Source organism: Camarhynchus parvulus, chromosome 21 (genome assembly GCF_901933205.1).
Source record: "Camarhynchus parvulus chromosome 21, STF_HiC, whole genome shotgun sequence".
In the NCBI taxonomy this organism is placed as follows: domain Eukaryota; kingdom Metazoa; phylum Chordata; class Aves; order Passeriformes; family Thraupidae; genus Camarhynchus; species Camarhynchus parvulus.
This window is the reverse complement of record NC_044591.1, coordinates 1,914,583-1,931,477: the sequence shown is the minus strand read 5'-3', so window position 1 is coordinate 1,931,477 and position 16,895 is coordinate 1,914,583. Positions and strand designations below refer to the sequence as shown.

The 16,895-nt window shown below is 58.1% G+C and overlaps 2 protein-coding genes across 2 annotated transcripts; both read left to right on the top strand.

Annotated features, from left to right (window-relative positions):
- The first annotated feature begins 467 nt into the window (after nucleotides 1–467).
- Nucleotides 468–5,129, top strand: EFHD2 (EF-hand domain family member D2). The gene is given in 5 exon segments (XM_030963796.1): nucleotides 468–545; nucleotides 547–665; nucleotides 3,567–3,714; nucleotides 3,846–3,980; nucleotides 4,119–5,129. Coding segments are annotated over 5 exon segments (615 nt in total). The 3' UTR covers nucleotides 4,254–5,129.
- Nucleotides 5,130–5,769: 640 nt separating this feature from the next.
- On the top strand, nucleotides 5,770–7,394 carry LOC115912332 (chymotrypsin-C-like). Its single transcript, XM_030963831.1, is given in 9 exon segments — nucleotides 5,770–5,866; nucleotides 5,983–6,074; nucleotides 6,152–6,164; nucleotides 6,167–6,248; nucleotides 6,329–6,454; nucleotides 6,571–6,707; nucleotides 6,791–6,936; nucleotides 7,092–7,244; nucleotides 7,341–7,394. Coding segments are annotated over 9 exon segments (807 nt in total). The 5' UTR covers nucleotides 5,770–5,826; the 3' UTR covers nucleotides 7,359–7,394.
- The last annotated feature ends 9,501 nt before the right edge of the window (nucleotides 7,395–16,895 follow it).

The following is a 16,895-nucleotide window of genomic DNA, read 5'->3' as shown; positions in this document are numbered from 1 at the left end:
ATGCCACCCTTGGCAAACTCTGGATCAGGAATGGATGGAGATGGCAAGAGCACGGGTGGTTGTGAATGTACCAGACTCCCCGTACCCTCCTTCGAGCCTATGGACTCATAGAATCATGGGTTGGTTTGGGTTGAAAGGGACCCTAAAGATGGTCTGGGGGGATCCCACCGAGGTATGGTGATGCCGGGCCCTAAGGATCATCCCAGGCTGGTCCCGCCGGGGGATTGATGAGCCCTGCGGATGCTGCCGGTGGAGGGGAGGGGGTCTGAGGGGACGGTGATGGCTGATGGAGGCGGCGGGGAGGGGAACCCCCGGGGCCGGTGCGGGAGCCGGGCGGGCGCCGTCGGGCCGGCGATGCTGACGGGGGCGGGCAGCCGGAGCCCCCCGGGGCGGGCGCGGAGCCGGGGGCCGCAGCCCGGCCCCGGGGCGGAGCGGGCGGAGCGGCGCGGCCATCCGGGCACCGCACCATGGCGGCGGCGGCGGAGGAGCCGGAGGGGCGGCGGGGCCGGGGGCCGCGGCCGGGGCCGGCGCCGGGCAGCCCCGCGGGGGCGGGCGGTGGGCGAGGGCTCGCCCGGGGGCAGCGGCCGCCGCGTCTTCAGCCCCGCCGGGGAGTTCCGCGAGTTCTCCCGGCGGCAGCTCCGCGACATGGAACGGCTCTTCCGACAGTGAGTGTGGGGCACAGGGAGAGGGGGGTCCCCGGATGGCAGCGCCGGGGGGGACGGGGGACCCAGGACATCCCGGTTCCTGCATCCCGGCATCCTGGCTTCTGGCAGGGCGGATGTCCCAGCGCCTCCCGCCCCGTGCTTGCGGGCGGGACGCCCCTATTCCTTTTGAGAGGGACCCCCATGCACCCCAGCCTCTTGCGGGAGGGATCCCCCCGGCTCCTTGTCGGAGACTCCCCCCGCCCCAGCTCTGTGCAGTAGGGATGCCAAGGCACCTCTAATTCCTTGCAGGAGGGATCCCTCTCCTGCCCCTCTCAGGAGGGATGCCAGGGACACCCCTCTCCTCCCAAAACCCCTCCCAGGACTGGTGCCGGGGACACCTTCCCCCAGCTCCTTGCCGGACGCGTTCCTGTGCGCCCCGAAATTCTCGCAGAAGGACGCTCCTGTCCCCCATGAGGGGGTACCCTGGTGCTGAGGCCAGAGAAAGGGGTCTGAAAGAGGGGACCGGGGACCTTCACATTCCTTCTGCCGCATCACCGAGGGATCCCACATCCCTGCAGCTGCCGGGGCCGCAGAGGCCAGGCTGGCGTGTCCTCAGCATCCCTGCCCGCGCTGCGTGCCACCACGCGTGGCGGAGCGTGACTCGGAGCACGAGCTCGGCCCCTGGGAAGGGGGGGCTGGCAGCGAGCCTCCAGCCCTGGAAATTTCCAGGGGGAGGCAGAAATCGGGGTGACTCGAACCGTGGTCACGCTGGTATGCGCGGGAGTAGCCAGGGGCGAACGGGACAGCCCGGAGCATCCCCATGGATCCCGCGCTGGGTGCTTTGTGCAGGAGGCGTGGACACAGCGCGGCTCCGGGAAGGCGCGGGGATACGGTACGGGCGAAGGCATGGCTGCCACATGCCAATACCCTCAGCCCGTCTGGGACCGGGGGAGGATCCGCGTCCGGGTGGTCTCGCTCGGACTCGAGCGGGGAGGCGGAGGAGCTGGGGAGCCGGAGGCGGTGACCCCCGTAACACAGGGCTGGGGGGCTGCGTGAGGTGCAGGCACGCCCTGTCCGCAGCCCTGGCGGTGCGCGGAGCCTCCCCGTGCCCTCGTGGGGGGCTCTCACCCCCGGCAGCGCACGGCAGCGAGCCCAGCACTGCAGCAGGGCAGGAGGGAGCCTGCGGCGGGGACAGCGCGCTCGGGGCCCGCGGGGGGACAGCGGCCGCTGCCGGGGCGATGGTGGCCGTGCCCGGTGCTCCGGGCGCAGGTGGCGGGGCGGGTGGCGGCGCCGCGCAGGCGGGAGCGGCGGTCGGAGCAGACAGCTCCGTGTGTGCTCTGACAGCTGCGGCGTCTCGCTGCAGCGAAAGGAGCAGCGCCGGGGCTGCGAGCCGCTGGGGAGGTTTGGGAGCTGGGGCTTTCCCAAGGGAAGGATGCTCTGGAGCAGAGCCCTGCCGCGCTGTCCTCGCTGCTGCTGTCCTCGGGATGTGACAATCTGGCTGTAGAGGATAAAGTGAAGCAGGGAAGGGTTTTGGCTCTCCACGGGGGAGATGGTGCCCTTTGGGAGATGCAGGATGCTGGTATCCCAAAAAAACAGAGAAGGGGATTGAGAGAAAGGAAGTGCCCTGCATCTGGGGAGGTGGCATGCGTGGGATGAAGTGGCACAGTCAGGCCAGCCGACCCACCCCTTGCAGAGAAGCTCTGTGGGATGCAGGATGGAGAAGGACTTTGGACAAGGGCATGGCATGATAGGACAAGGAGGGAAGTCTTCAAAAGTGACAGAGGGCAGGATTAGTTTGGATACTGGGAGGAAGTTCATCCCTATGAGAGTGGTGAGGCCCTGGCACAGGTTGTCCAGAGAAGCTGTGGCTGCCCTATCCATGGAAGTGTCCAAGGCCCAGTTGAACAGGGCTTGGATCAATCTGGGAAGGTGTCCCTGCCCATGGCAGGGGGTGGGAATGAGGTGGTTTTTAAAGTCTGTTCTAACCCAAACCATTCCATGATTCTATGATCCTATGCTCCAAGTGGGGATTAGAGGCAAAAATCATGTGGGATCTGTACCCACAGCTCCACTCTGAGGGTGATGGCAGCAGTAGGCAGGGATGAGCAGGACCAGCCCCATTTTGGGGTCCCTGGCAGATCAGGAAGGTGCTGCTGGAGACACAGATGGAGCCAACAGCAGCAGGGGAGGTACAGATGAGTCACGGACCTGCAGCATGGGGAGCCGGGGCTCTGCGTGGCTGCTGCAGTGACAAGATACCAAAAAAAAAGCCTTGTCACAACGGGTGCAGTGTGTAGCTGCCCACCTACAACGTGTGGAGCTGTACAAAGCGTGGCTCTGTGCTGGCTCCCCGTGGAGATCCTGCTGTGCCACGCCAGCACGCTGCTGGCACAGCCCACGGTGCACAGGCAGTGGGCAGGGGAGAGAGCAGCAGGGTGGCTGCAGGGAAGCTGGAGGGGACTGTGGCATGGCCACAGGCAGGAGTCTGAGGAGGGGCATTCCTGACAGGTCTGTAGGTAGCATCAGTGAGCAGAGCTCACTGTGACCTGGAGAGCAGTGCCCACTGAGCTAAGCCCTGTGGCTATCCCATGCTGCAGCCAAGGGGAACGTGTGCTCAGGCTCCTGGCACAGGGAGCTGGCGGCAGGCTTGGCAGCATCCTGGCAGCTTCTCCTGCCAAGTGCCACATGGAAACAGGCACGATCCTGGATAATGCTCCAGGGGGTTGTTAGCAGTTCAGAGGCAGCTCCCTGTGGTCTGGAGAGCTGCCGGAGACCATGAGTGCCCAAGTCCTTGCTCAGCCCTCTTTGCTTCCAAGCCAGTGTGAGAGCACACAGGGGTCTGCTGCTGGGGGTTCAGTGTGGGGGGCTGTGTGGGCTCTGCACTCCGTGGTGATGTGTCAGGATTGTGCCACCATCCTGCAGGTATGACGCAGGGAAAGACGGCTTCATTGACCTGATGGAGCTGAAGCTGATGATGGAGAAGCTGGGGGCTCCACAGACACACCTGGGACTGAAGAACATGATCAAGGAGGTGGATGAAGACCTGGACAGCAAGCTCAGTTTTCGAGAGGTGAGGGGATAGGAGGCTCCACGCTGGCAGGGAGATGTGCCCAGCCACTGTTCAGGCTGGTGAGAAGGTGGGCAGTGGCTGTGGTGGCTTTGAGGTCTTCAGGGAGCCAATGCTGCCATCTCCCCTCACAGTTCCTGCTGATTTTCCGGAAGGCAGCAGCGGGTGAGCTGCAGGAGGACAGCGGGCTGCACGCCCTGGCCCGGCTCTCCGAGATCGATGTCTCCACAGAGGGCGTGAAAGGCGCCAAGAACTTCTTTGAGGCCAAGGTGAGGCAGGGCTCAGGAGGTCCCATTGCAAGATGGCAATGCACCAGGGCAGTTTGGTGATGGGTAGGCAGGAGGTGGAGATGTTGGGGTGGGCAGGAGAGCTTGGTGGAGGTCACGGCTGAACATTTCCATCCACAGGCACAAGCCATCAATGAAGCCAGCAGGTTTGAGGAGGAGATCAAAGCAGAGCAGGAGGAGAAGAAGAAGCAGGCAGAGGAGCTGAAGCAGAGGAAGGCAGCCTTCAAGGAGCTGCAGTCCACCTTCACGCAGTGACAGGGCCAGGCAGGACTGGTCAGCGGTGCCCGGAGTGGCAGCGCTGCCTGTGCCAGGTGCCAGCCGTGCCGGGGGCGATGCCCGAGCCGTGTGCCACCCGGGCTGCCAGCAGGATCCCGGCGCGGGCTCGGCATGGCGCCCACCTTGCTGGCAGAGCCTGGCTCCCCCCTCCCCTCTTGCTGTGGTGTCTGTAGGTGTTGTTCATGCCCCACATCCCCAGCGTGCTCCCCACCCTGAACAGCACCCTGTTCTCTGCCTGCAGCTGCACTGGGGGTTGCTGCTGCTGAGTCCCAGGGGAGCTATGTCTGGAATGTCTGTCCCTGGGACACCTGTGCCCAGACTGTTTTATGTTGTGAGTGCATTGGGAGGTTTGCAGGATGGGGGCTTGTGCAGGTGGCCGTGGTGGGTGTTCTGGTGGCCATGCTGGCCCAACGTCTGTTGGTATTCCTATGTCTGACACCAGTGACAAAAGCCGTGGCAAGGGCCAGGTGGTGGAAGAGGGGCTCTGTTTTTTGTGTGTGTGTTTGTGTGTGTGTGTGTGTGTGTGTGTGTGTGTGTGTGTGTGTGGTGCTGGGGGTGTGTGCCCACCCGGCTGAAATGGAGCCCCTCAGGAGCTGTGTCTCTCTTTATTTTGGACAAAGACATACAGAAAGGCAGCTGCTGGCTCATGGGGCTGTATTATGGTTTTTTTATGTTGTATTCAGCCTGGCAGGATGAGTGTGGTGGCCACAAGTGGTTGCCATTGGTCACTGAGACTCTTGTGTTTGGGTTGCTGTAAAAACCCACATCTGTCCCACAGTGTCCCCCGAGTGGCAATATAGGGGGTGTGTTATGTTTTTTTTTAATTTAATCCCAAATAAATATTATATTTCTAAAGTGCTGGTTGCTGGTTGGGTGGGGGGAAGGAATCTGGGGAGTGGGGTGTGACCGTGGGCACGCAGTTCCCACTGGAGGTGGTGGCACTTAACAGGAATGAGCCGTGGCTCATTGCACCATCTGTATGGCACAATGGTTTGGGAAGCAGCAGGGGCCCGATCCAGGTGTGTGGATGTGTACCAAAGGCCATCGGCAGCGCTGCTGATATCTGCGCCCGTCCCGCCCTATGGCACCTGTGGGGTTGTGGCTGCTCTTGACCATATCAAGAGTGAGATAAGGAGACCTTGTGCCTAGGGGGTGGTGGGGTGGGAGGGCAGTGTCCTGGGGAAGTGAGTTCTCAGGGCTGGGGGGCAGCAGGGCTGCCCAGCACCTCACTGACAGCATCATGGGTGGGGGGCTGCCCCAGGAGGGAGTGACCCTGTGCCCCGGCAGGGACCCAGACCCTTCCCAGAGCAGGGCCAGGTGTCCCCACCATGTCCCAGCATGGTGCCAGCACATGAGGGGCAGATGTGGCCATTCCCAGGCAGGACCGTGAGTGTGATAAGAGAAGGCAATGGGGCTGAGGAGCCCCTGTGCCCACAGCGTGGGACAGTCCCCACGTGTCAGCAGCAGGCAGGGACACTCCAAGGTCCCCAGCAGTCCGGACACTATAAGAGGGCTGAGCAGACCCACCACAGCACCTTTGCTCTGCACAACCATGCTGGGAGCCGTCTGTCTCGTCGTGCTGCTGGGCTACGGTAGGTGCAGGGCATGGGGAAGGGTCAAGGCAGGGGGGACAGGACCCTGGCGCCTGCCCTGGCCCGGGGCACGGGCACAGGCAGCCTCTGATGTCCCTTTGCCCGGTGTCACACAGCCTACGGATGCGGTCAGCCGGCCGTGCCACCACAGCTGAACTCCCGCGTGGTGGGCGGTGAAGACGCTGTAGCCCACAGCTGGCCATGGCAGGTGAGGAGGCACAGGGACAGGGATGGGGACAGGGATGGGGACATTCCTGCTCTGACCCTGTGCCTCTGCCCCCGCAGATCTCGCTGCAGTACAGCGCTCTGGGTCCTGGAGCCACTATTGCGGTGGGACCCTGATTGCCCCCCAGTGGGTGCTGACAGCTGCCCACTGCATCAGGTGGGTGTTGGGGTGCTGGGGGCATCTGTGCCATGCAGGTAATTATGTGTGGGGACTGACACTCTCTCTCTCCCTGGCAGCTCTTCCCTGACCTACCGTGTGGCGCTGGGCAAGCAGGACGTGTCAGAGGCTGACGAGCCTGGTTCAGTGGCTGTGGGTGTGGAGAAGATCATCGTCCATGAGGATTGGGACTCCTACTTCATCGTGTAGGGGTTGGGGTGCATCAGGGCTGGGTTGTGGGTGGTGTGGCCACAGAGCCTTGTTCCCCTGGCCACGGACCCTGTTCTCATGGTCAGGCACCATGGTTCCTGTCCCCTTGCAGCAACGACATTGCCCTGATCAAGCTGGCAGAGGAGGTCCAGGAGACTGACACCATCCGTACCTCCTGCCTGCCGGCTGCTGGCAAGATCCTGTCCAACAACTACCCCTGCTATGTCACCGGCTGGGGAAGCATGAGGAGTAAGTGGGATGTCCCTGGGAGAGTCTTCAGAAAGGGAATGCAGGCAGAGGGTGGGAGTTACGAGCTTTGGCTCTCATTGCAGCCAACGGGCCCCTGGCCACGATCCTGCAGCAGGCTCTGCTGCCCGTGGTGGACTATGAGACCTGCTCCAAGTGGGACTGGTGGGGTAGCCTTGTGCTTGAGACCATGGTGTGCGCCGGCGGCGACGGCATCACCTCTGGATGCAACGTGAGTGTGGGCACTGCGCGTGATGGGTGCCCCAAGGGTGTGGTACTGTGGGCTCTGGGAGAAGGGATGGAGCCATGGTGGTGGATGGCCAGGAGGGACGAGGGGAGTGTTGCCAGGGTGCCAGGACTGATGGCCCACACTGTCTGTCCGCACAGGGCGATTCTGGGGGCCCCCTGAACTGCCAGCGCGATGATGGGATCTGGGAGGTCGAGGGCATCGTCAGCTTCGGCTCCAGCCGGAGCTGCAACATGAAAAAGAAGCCGACAGTCTTCACCCGGGTGTCCGCCTACATCGACTGGATCAACGAGGTGGGTGCCCCTTCCTCTGCCCCCCATCTCCCCCCCAGGGGCTGTTCTTGCCCCACTGAGGGTCTTACCGTGACCCCCCCCTGTGTCTTTTGGCAGAAAATGAGCGCAAACTGAGGACACGGCATTGTGGAGATACCGCTGTTGACCAAGATAAAAGCAAAAAATGCTGAGCTGGTCTCGCTGGTTCTTTGGGGGAGGGGATGTGGTGGAGCTGGGGACACACATCCAGGGCTGGGTCTGCAGATGCTAAGGTCCTGCTTGTGCGCTGGGGAAGGTGTCCCTGTTGGTGCAGTGGGGCTGGGCAGGACTCTGCACACACTGCCGGCCACAGCCTGCAAGATGCTTCCAGTCCTCAAGCCATGGCTGAGGCAAGGGGCTTGAGGGTTGGCAATTCCTTTGATGGGACAGGGGCTGGGGTTTGTCCAGGTTATTCAGGGAAGCTCCAGGGAACCCAGCTGGCCCCTGGGGACGATCTGGAACACTTGGTAGCTCCCAGGATGCTTTAGGGGACCTCACTGGCACTGCCTAGATGAGGGCTGACTTTCCAATGGGGCTCTTGAGGGAACTGGCTTGGCCTTGGGGAGCTTGAGAGAGTCTGACTGGTTTGGGAGGGGTCAGGGGTGCCTGCAGGAGCTCTCTTGGAGACGGAGCCCTTGGCAGCTGCATGGCACTGCCGGCTCCAACAACAGGACCTGTGACATGGCCCAGGAGCGGAGCATCTTACCATGGATCTCCTTCTGTGGTGGCTGGAGGATCAAGGTGGGTGGTGGGCAGCGCACAGAACCGCCAGCTGTGGGGTTCCTGGCAGGAGCCCGGGCTGCCCTGGAGGAGACAGGGAAGTTTTCCAGGAAGAGGGCAGCGTGTTGGAGGGAGCAGGTGTGAAGGAGCTGTCCAGGAAGTGGGGGTGGGTGCCGCACCATCAGCCCCCCAGCAGAGCCATCCACCACACCATCATCCCATTGTGGCTGCTGCAGCCCAGCCGGGATCCTCACGGGGTGAGGAGGAGGAGCAGAGCGAGCAGGGATGGACGGCAGCAGCTCAGGCTGGGTGGGGGACGCGGTGGACAGTGCCTGGTTTAGGCGCCTATTCTGGCCTTATTATCAAGCAGTGCAAGATAGCTTGGGAGTCCATTCCTCAGGGGACAGGGTGCCCGAAGCTAGGCTAGCTCGAGGCCAATGCTGCGGGGCTGCCTTCTAGCAAGGATGGTGATTATCAGCTCTATAGTGATTGCAAACTCTCTTAGGGTTTCAGCTCTTGCTTGCTAGGTAGGGGTGTGCCCGGGCTGAGGCTGCAGCAGACGGCGAGAGAGGAGAAGGAGAGGTGCTGGCGGTTCCACAGAGATGGCTTTATTGGGGGAGTCTGTGAAGGGTCCCAGTGACAGCTCTTCTTCTGTCGAATGGGCTAAAGTATGCCCCTTTTATAGGGTTAGGGGGAATCCAAACTTGACCAATTGTAAGGGTTTAGGTCTCGCTATACTGAGACCTGATTGGTCTCAAAGTAGAAACAGCTCACATTATTGGTGACTATGAATAGCACCCTGTGGAGAATCATAGCTATAAACAATGGTTCCAGAAAAAGAGATAATAATTGTTTGAATTCTTTCGTCTAAGATTCCCAGGCTCAATCTGGGAGGAATTGTTTCTATTCTTTTTTCGACTGAACTGAGAATATCCACAATTCCCCCTTTTCATTTAAAGGGGGAGGTGGTGTTTCTAATCTCCTGTGAGATCCCTTGCAGGAAAGAGAACAAACACAGCTCCAGAGGTTTATCAACAATCAATCAAAACCTCAATCAGACATTGTCTCAGAACGGTCAATGAGATCTCTGACTTACACTATAAATTTTCTACCATTACATTCTTTTTATAAACTTAACTATTAATAACAAAACATTGTTAGTCTGCTTGTAACACAGGCAGTCTAACTCGTCAACACCCATTTCCCAGTGTGAGTAGATGTCCACATGACAGAGAAGAAGGTATTAATAAACACATGCACATACTGAAATCAGCCAAATTTGACAAGATGAGTAACATCTGCTTGCCTCAGCTGTAAAGCCTTTAGGCCTCTGGGGTTTATCCCAGCCAGTAAGGCGCAGCAGGCCAAGCCTTGGTTGGCATTCATTGAAATTGCTTTTTGCAGAGTGTGTGCACTTTGATAGAAGAATCATGCAAGGCTTTTGGCTGATGCAGTCATGTCCTAAATGAGCAACTCAAGTGATATAAATGAACTCATGTCTGAACTGCATCCCCAAAGTTTTCAAAACAATTGAGTATGTCTGCTCTATAAGCAGAATTTGACCAAATTCGGATACTTAAGAAAATGCTGGAGAGCCATGAAGCCATGGCAACAGCCTTTAATACAACCAGGCCATGCCTAACTTGTGATGTTCCAGTGTTCTGAGCCATCTATAAAGACGACGCCCTTTTCTTTTTTCTTTTTCTTTTTCTTTTTTTTCTTTTTCTTTTCCTTTTTCTTTTTTTTTTTCTCAGAAAGGCCAGCAGCAGCAGCTGGTCATAGGACCCTGCAGCAGTGGGCGGGCCAAGAAGCCCAGGCCCGGCCAGTGGGGCAGGGAACCCAGTCCCCTTGCAGAGCCCAGATTGATGCGGCTTGTTCCCTTCCCCCAGCTTCTTGCTGGTATCATCTGGGACCCCTGGACCTGGGTCCCTGGGACAGCCGATGGCCGTCCCCAGATAGACGATTAACTTCCATCTTTTCCTTCACCGCCCACCCCCACCAAGTTGCCCACGTCTCGGCCACCTCTCTGGCATTCTGCCCTACCCCGTCCAAAACAGGAGGAAGTATTGCAGGAGTGGCCAAATGCCTGCTCCTCCTCCCCCCACTCTCTCCAGGACCACTGGTCCGCGTTGGCAAATGGGAAGGAGAGGTTTTCCCAGGAATATGAAATTCCACCCTGGATTTGGGGTTCTTGGCACCACCCACATCTGCCCAGGACAAGTGGGTGATCCGCACGAGCCCCTGTGCCTCCCTCCCCCACCATACAAGTGATTGTTGTCCAGCTCTCTGATTCACGGCCCCATCCCATTGCCCTTGGCCATGAGACCAGTGGCAGCATTCTTGAATCCGTCTCTCCAGCCCCACAGATGGGAGACAGGGGGCAAAAGGCGCCCCCTGCCCCGGTGGGAACACCCTGTCCAACAGACAGTTGGTCCCAGGAAAACACTGGTCCCCAGAAAAGCACTGAGTTTCAAAATTCTCAGTTTTTCAGCACCAGCAGTCAATTGTCGAGGGGTGCCTCCACTGCGGAGCAGGCTGGTGTCTCCTTTTGCTGTCTCCGCCTCTGCCTCAGGGCAGCACAGCTCGGGACCATCCGAGGAAGGCAGAAGGGAGACTGGCTGGTTGCAGGCTCCGACGCAGGCGGCGAAGCGCAGAACGGAGCCTCTGCAGGTGTTGGGGGGCAGAGTGAAGCCACTGCGGGGGCAGGTTGCAAAGCGGAGGTCGCAGCGTCCCCCGGTGCAGGGGTGGCAGCCGGCGCAGACTGCAGGGGTTCCCTCCCCACAGCATGATGCACCACCTGTCTCTGTGAAACGCACAGCGGCACCGGGAGGCCGCTCCCCAGAGCTGCCGTGGCCGGGGGCACAGCCACGGACTCCACAGCTGGAGGGGCAGCGGCTGGCGCTGGTGGGCCAGCCCCTGTGACAGCCACAGGTGTGCGAAACAGCACCACCGCGGTTTCTCCCGGTCCTGGGGGAGACAGCAGCTTTTGGCTCTAGGCCGTTCAAAACAAAGAAACACCGGCTGCTCCATCTGGACCAGGAGTGGGTGCCGCTGGCAGCCACAGCACAGTGGCCTGCAGCAGGGGTGAGCCCACTGGTCCCTGTGGGGCAGGGAATGCCGGAAATGCCGGCGAGTGAAACTGCACTCCAGGTGCCCCTCTTGGTGAGGGGAGAGCCGGAGCCTGCAGAAATGGAGCTGGACATTCCACCACAGTTGATCGGGACATGGCTCCCAGAGCCATCACAGGTGAAAAACCTGTCAACTTTGTCACTTGCCTGTTCCCCAGGGTCCTGCGCCAAAGGGCTTTAGAAATGCGTCTCCAGGGAATGACCAGGGCAGACGCGGTCGCATCCTCTGCAGTGACAGCAGTTAGCAAACAATCATCGATGTATTCCCAAATCTCCAAATGTAATGCAGCGCCCACATCTGCTGCGAAACCATGGTCTCTGGCCCAGGCCGGCAGATTGCAGAGGGCTTGCTCAGAGACAGCGAGTCTCAGAGGAATTATCAGATTCCTCCACGCAGAGACAATTGTTTGTTCATATCTGGAAAGTTGGTTCCCCATTTTTAAGGAAAACCCGTCCCTCAGCAGGTGTTCACTTCAAGAGACAGACAGTCTGCTGTGTTGGGAAAAACTATCCCCCACTCAGTTCTTGGCCTCCCAGGGGCTGATGCCCACTGTCCAAACGGGACCAGTCCTCTCAGGACAACACAGGGCACAGTCAGCGCTACCTCATTCAAGAGGGCAAATGGCATCCAAATCCATGAAGGGTCTCCAGATCCCTCCCTGTTCAGCCTTGGCTGCAAACTCGGCCAGACCCTCCAGGGTGCCGTGCCCTCAGCCTAGGCTGCACCAGACGTCGGGGTCCACCCAACCGATCGGCTTGGGATGCCCAGACTGTCCTGCAATTCCACTCGGGGTCATCAGACCCTGCAATTCCAGTCAGGGTCACCAGACCCTGCAGTTCCAGTCAGGGTCACCAGACGACACTGTTGAGTCAGGGACAGAAAGAAAGACTCCAGTCTTCAGGTGGATCAGAAGGTGTTATACATGAATTAGCTAATTAGATTAATAAGGAGAATTTATTCCATAATTAAAATACAATCGTAAAAAGGCCACAAGCAAAGATCAGATTGACACTGAACCAGGCTAACAGCATCGGGTGAGACAGGTGGGGCACTCTGGCTCCTTTCCTCTGTGCATCATGGAGAGACAGCATTCACAGTCTTTTTTATACATGTCTAAGCTCCAAGGATTGCTGGGGAGGGTTTTTGCTTTCTTGTCGTTGATCTTATCTTTTTAGCATATTCATGTAGTTTTTCCTTTCTTGCTGCTGCCCTTGCTGAGAGTTTCCCGAAACTGGTAAATAATTCACTTTGTTAGACGAAAATCCCCTGCAATATACATTCTAGGAGACACATATTTATCTTATCAATGATGCATTATCAAATGCATATTGCTGGGGTTTGGTCAGACGAATAATCCTCTGGAATCAACATTTCTGGAGACGAATATTCAGGCTAGGATTTTGGTGCATATCGCTGTAATCTCATTAGAGGGAATTTTCCGGAACCCTCCTTTGGTATGCCAGGATTTTCATCAGGCAAGATTACTGTAGCCTCAGCATGAATTTATACATATCATTTATTACAGAAGGCTAAAGAATAATTCCTTTATTAGCAAGAAGTTGCGAGCTTTATAGTCTCACTCACTAAGCTGACCTGATTGATCACAAAGTAGAAACATCTCACATTATTGGTGACTATGAATAGCGCCCTGTGGAGAGCCATAACTACAAATAATGCTTCCAGAAAGAGAGATAATAATTGTTTGAATTCTTTGTCTAAGATTCCCAGGCTCAGTCTGGGAGAAATTGTTTCTGTTCTCTCTTCATCTGAACTGAGAATATGCACAGGAGTCAGAGTCCCTTTCCCTCTGAGGGCAGCTTTTAATGAGTGTCAGAGGGAGGTTTGTCCACAGGGAGAGAATGCAGGACCACCACCACAGAATGTGCTGGAAGGCCCTTGAGGAAGGGATCCAACAGCTGAGAGACGTGGCAGTATTGGAGGTACTCTTTGGGGGGGATGGCAGCATGATAATGACCCTGACAAGGTCAGGTGCACAGGGCAAATGTTGTGGAGTCTGGCAAATCTAGGGCCAGCCTTCACCACCTTCATTGCAACGATTGATGCCAGTACTAACTGAGACAGTGGGCTCTGTCGCCAACAAGCTTAGATATTATGAGACTATGATCAATGGCCCAATGCAGGCTCATGTTTCTGCTGCGATTAAGGAGTTCAAAGAGGAGATAAGAGAGATGAGGGAGGAGGTGAGGAAGATCAATGCAGCACCCATGGGAGTCACAGTCCCCAAAGTCAGAGCCCAACATCCCCCAGCTAGAAAGAGAGGGCACACCCCACAGTCTGACCTGTGGTTCTTTCTGTGTGACTATGGGGAAGACATGGGGAGGTGGGATGGGAAACCCACTTCTGTCCTGGCAGCACTGGTCCGTCAACTCAAGGAGGGAAACACTAACCGAGGGAATTCCACTAAAGTGAAAGTAGTCTCAACCTATCATGACTGAGCTGCTGAGTATGATCTGTCAGATCCCCTTGAAGGTACTTCTACCAGGAAAGAAATAATAACCAGGGTTAGAGGGGCCCTGCCTCTAGCCAGGGAGAGGCATGGGGAAACTGGATCTTTTGAACAGTGTGAATCCGAAGGCCTAGGACATCAGAGACACAAAAATACAATGCCTTAGTTGATACTGGGGGCATTGTGGGACATGTGGGGGCAGAACCTGTTTCCACTGCTGGGGTGAAGGGGAGATCACAGCAATTGACCCTGTTGGAAGCCGAGGTGAGCCTGACCGGGTGTCACAGACATTTCTTTTATGAAAAATCCTCTCTTAGGATTTTCCTGCTGAAGCTGAGAAGTTCAGCAACCAGACATAAACAATAGGTTATCTGCTTCTGTGGAATGCAGCAGGTCAGTTCTGGATTGGCCCAGATTGAGTGTTTGGAGGTAATGGCCAATCCGGAACTGAGCTCTCTCGGACACAGTCCGAGAGAGCAAGGTTTGTTATTCTTTCTTTACTTTCTATTCTTAGGTAGCTAGCAGCTTCTGGAAACTCTCCTTTTCTTTTTCTTTTTAGTATAGTTATAATAGATGTATATATCATAACATAATAAATCAAGCCTTCTGATCATGGAGCCCATCTCGTCTCTTCCTTCACCCCGAAAACCTTGTGTCCAACCGGCGACAATTGGTGACCCCTCGTGTTTCTGAGGACATTTATCATTTGGTGAGACCCCAGAGGAGCATTGCTGCATTTGGGTAAACCCCGAATATGTGGCATTGATGGTCATCTCACAGGTGACCACAGAAGTGGATTTAGCCAGGAGCTGAAGAACCGAAGATCCAGATTTGGACGGAGTTCACAGCAAGGCTGACCACAAAAATGACCTTTTGAAGCCTCCAGGAAGATGCCCAGAGAGCCTTTCAGCCTCGAACAGGAGCTGGCCAGAGAGTGCTGGACTCTCTCAGAAGGTACTATTAGGTTTTCCCTTCCTGAAGATGCTGCCCTGCGATGGTGGTGGCTGGAAAAGTGGACAAATTTTCCCACTGAAACAGAGGTCCATCTCTCTCCGTCAGAGGAGAGACAAATTTCCCTCTGGCAAAAATGGGGTAAGGAGGATGGAATTCTCCTGTTGACAAAAGATTTATATGACTTTTTTCGATGGGCAAAGTTCTTTGGATTTTTTACTAATGTTCTATATGCATTGGATTCGTATGTATGGGAATGCATGCAATTTGTCTGCCAAGCTGTTTGGGGTCGGACTTCCCGTGTTCCTCGCCTTTATCCCGTCTTCATGGCTTTGTGCCCGGTTTTGAAACGAAGAGCAGCTGCCTTTCCCTGGATGCGCGCGAGGGGGGCAGGCGCCGTTCCCCGACTCACGGGAAACGACCCTTCGAAGGGACAAACGGCTGCTTCCCAGCCCCCGTCCCAGCGGGGGCGAAGTTCGCCGGAGTTGCAGGTTGTTTTCCTCCGTCTTCGGCGCATGCGCAGATGGGGCCACCTTCTCCCTCCCCCCGCCGCTCTCAGAGGGGGCAGCCAGCGCTGCCGGCTCCACTCAAGCCGGTGCCGTACACCCCGCCCCAGCCGGCGCCACGGGGGCAGCCAGTGCTGCCGGCCCCGCTGCAGCCAGTCCCGTACACTCCGCCCCAGCCGGCGCCGCGGGGGCAGCCAGCACTGCTGGCTCCACTCAAGCCGGTGCCGTACACCCCGCCCCAGCCGCGCCCACGGGGCAGGTGCCCCCAGCGGCCCGGCGGCGGCAGCGCCGGCCGCGGCACCGGCCATGGCTCCGCCCCCGTGGCCCGGCGTTGCTTGGTGACAGCGAGCGAGCGGCGGCTGCTTCCGTCCGGCGGGGCACGAGCTCCCCGCCGCCCCAGAGCCTCCAGCGGCCTCGCTTTTGCCCGCAGCGCCAAGGTCGGAGGTTCCACCTGAGAAGAGCGACTCACCGCCCCGCCGCCCCCGGCCCCTCCCGGCCCGGCCCCGCCCGCCTCCTCCTCTGCCGCCCGGGCCGGCCCCGCCGCCTCCTCCTCTGTCTCCCGGGCCGGCTTCGCCGCTTTTGCAGACTGCGGCTGCTTCCGTCCCGGTGGAAGACGGGCTCCCGCCGGCCCCACAATCTCCAGCGGTCACGCTTTTGCTTCGCAGTGCGAGGTCGGAGGTTGCACCTGAGAAGAGCGACCCGCCGCCCCCTCCGGCCCCTCCCGGGCCAGCCCCACCACCTTCTGCGGCTGAACCAGACCCCCCAGCAGCCCAGCCGCCTCCTGCCGACCCGGTTCCAGTCCAGGATGATGCCGAGTGCAGCGATGAGCCCGCGGGACCGCCTTCAGAGCTGCCCGCCCCAGAGGTTCTGGCACCTTCGGAGGCCCCGTCCCCTGCACCCAGCGTGGCTCCCACCCCGAGTTTTTCGGGCTGTCCCAGGGCTGTCCCTGCGGGAGGAGCTGGGACAAGGGAAGAGGGCTTCAGCCGCCCTTTCCGTGGAGCAGGTGTTGCTCGTCAGCTGAATGCTGGTGTAGCCAAGATCCCTGCCTTCAAAATTAGCGTTTTTGGGGGGTTTGGGGTCCTTCCTTGGAAATTGTCATCTCTGACACCCCTCGTGCGCCCCAGTGGCGAGGGGGCGGTGGGTCCCAAGGGGTCTGCCTTTGGTCTGCAGCCCAAAGGGGGTGTTTGGTCGTTTTTTTCCCCTTAGGGGGCGCGGATCCCTTCGCCGCCCCTCACTCGCTCCAGTGGCGAGCTGGGGGTGGATCTCGAAAGTTCTGCCTCCGGTCCCCAGTCCGGAGAGGATGGGGGTGATGCGAGGGGGCAGATGAGAACAACACCCTCTGCATCTGCATGGCAGGAGCAGGAGGGACAACGGAAAGCCATCATGGCTCGTTTGCTTTGGGGAACAAATGTTCCCAAACGCGAGATGGAATTTCTCAGGGGTGCTTCTATTCCCTCACTGCTGGCATGTGTCGGTGGTTTTAGGGAATGGAGGCCTTTGGTCACCCCTTCTGCCAAACTGGCAGCAGGGTGCTGGCCTGTGTTAATGCAGAGCTTGCCTGAGGGGCCTGGCCCCCAGGGTCTCTCTCAGGCCCCTCTGCTGCTTTTTTTTTTTTATAAAAAAAAAAAGGTTGAGATACCTGCAGCAGCAGCTCAAAAAGCATTGAAGGGCCAAAACCTAGCTTCAGCCCATGTTGTTCAATAAGGGGCTGTATCAAAGACATTTTAGAAACTTTTTAAAAAATTGTTTGGAACTGTTTGATAACTATTGATGGATTCTCTGCAGCAAGTCTGTTTCAGGACCAAAAGAGACTTTCAGATATGGCAAAGAGAACATCTTCAGTCCATGGACTTTTCCTGA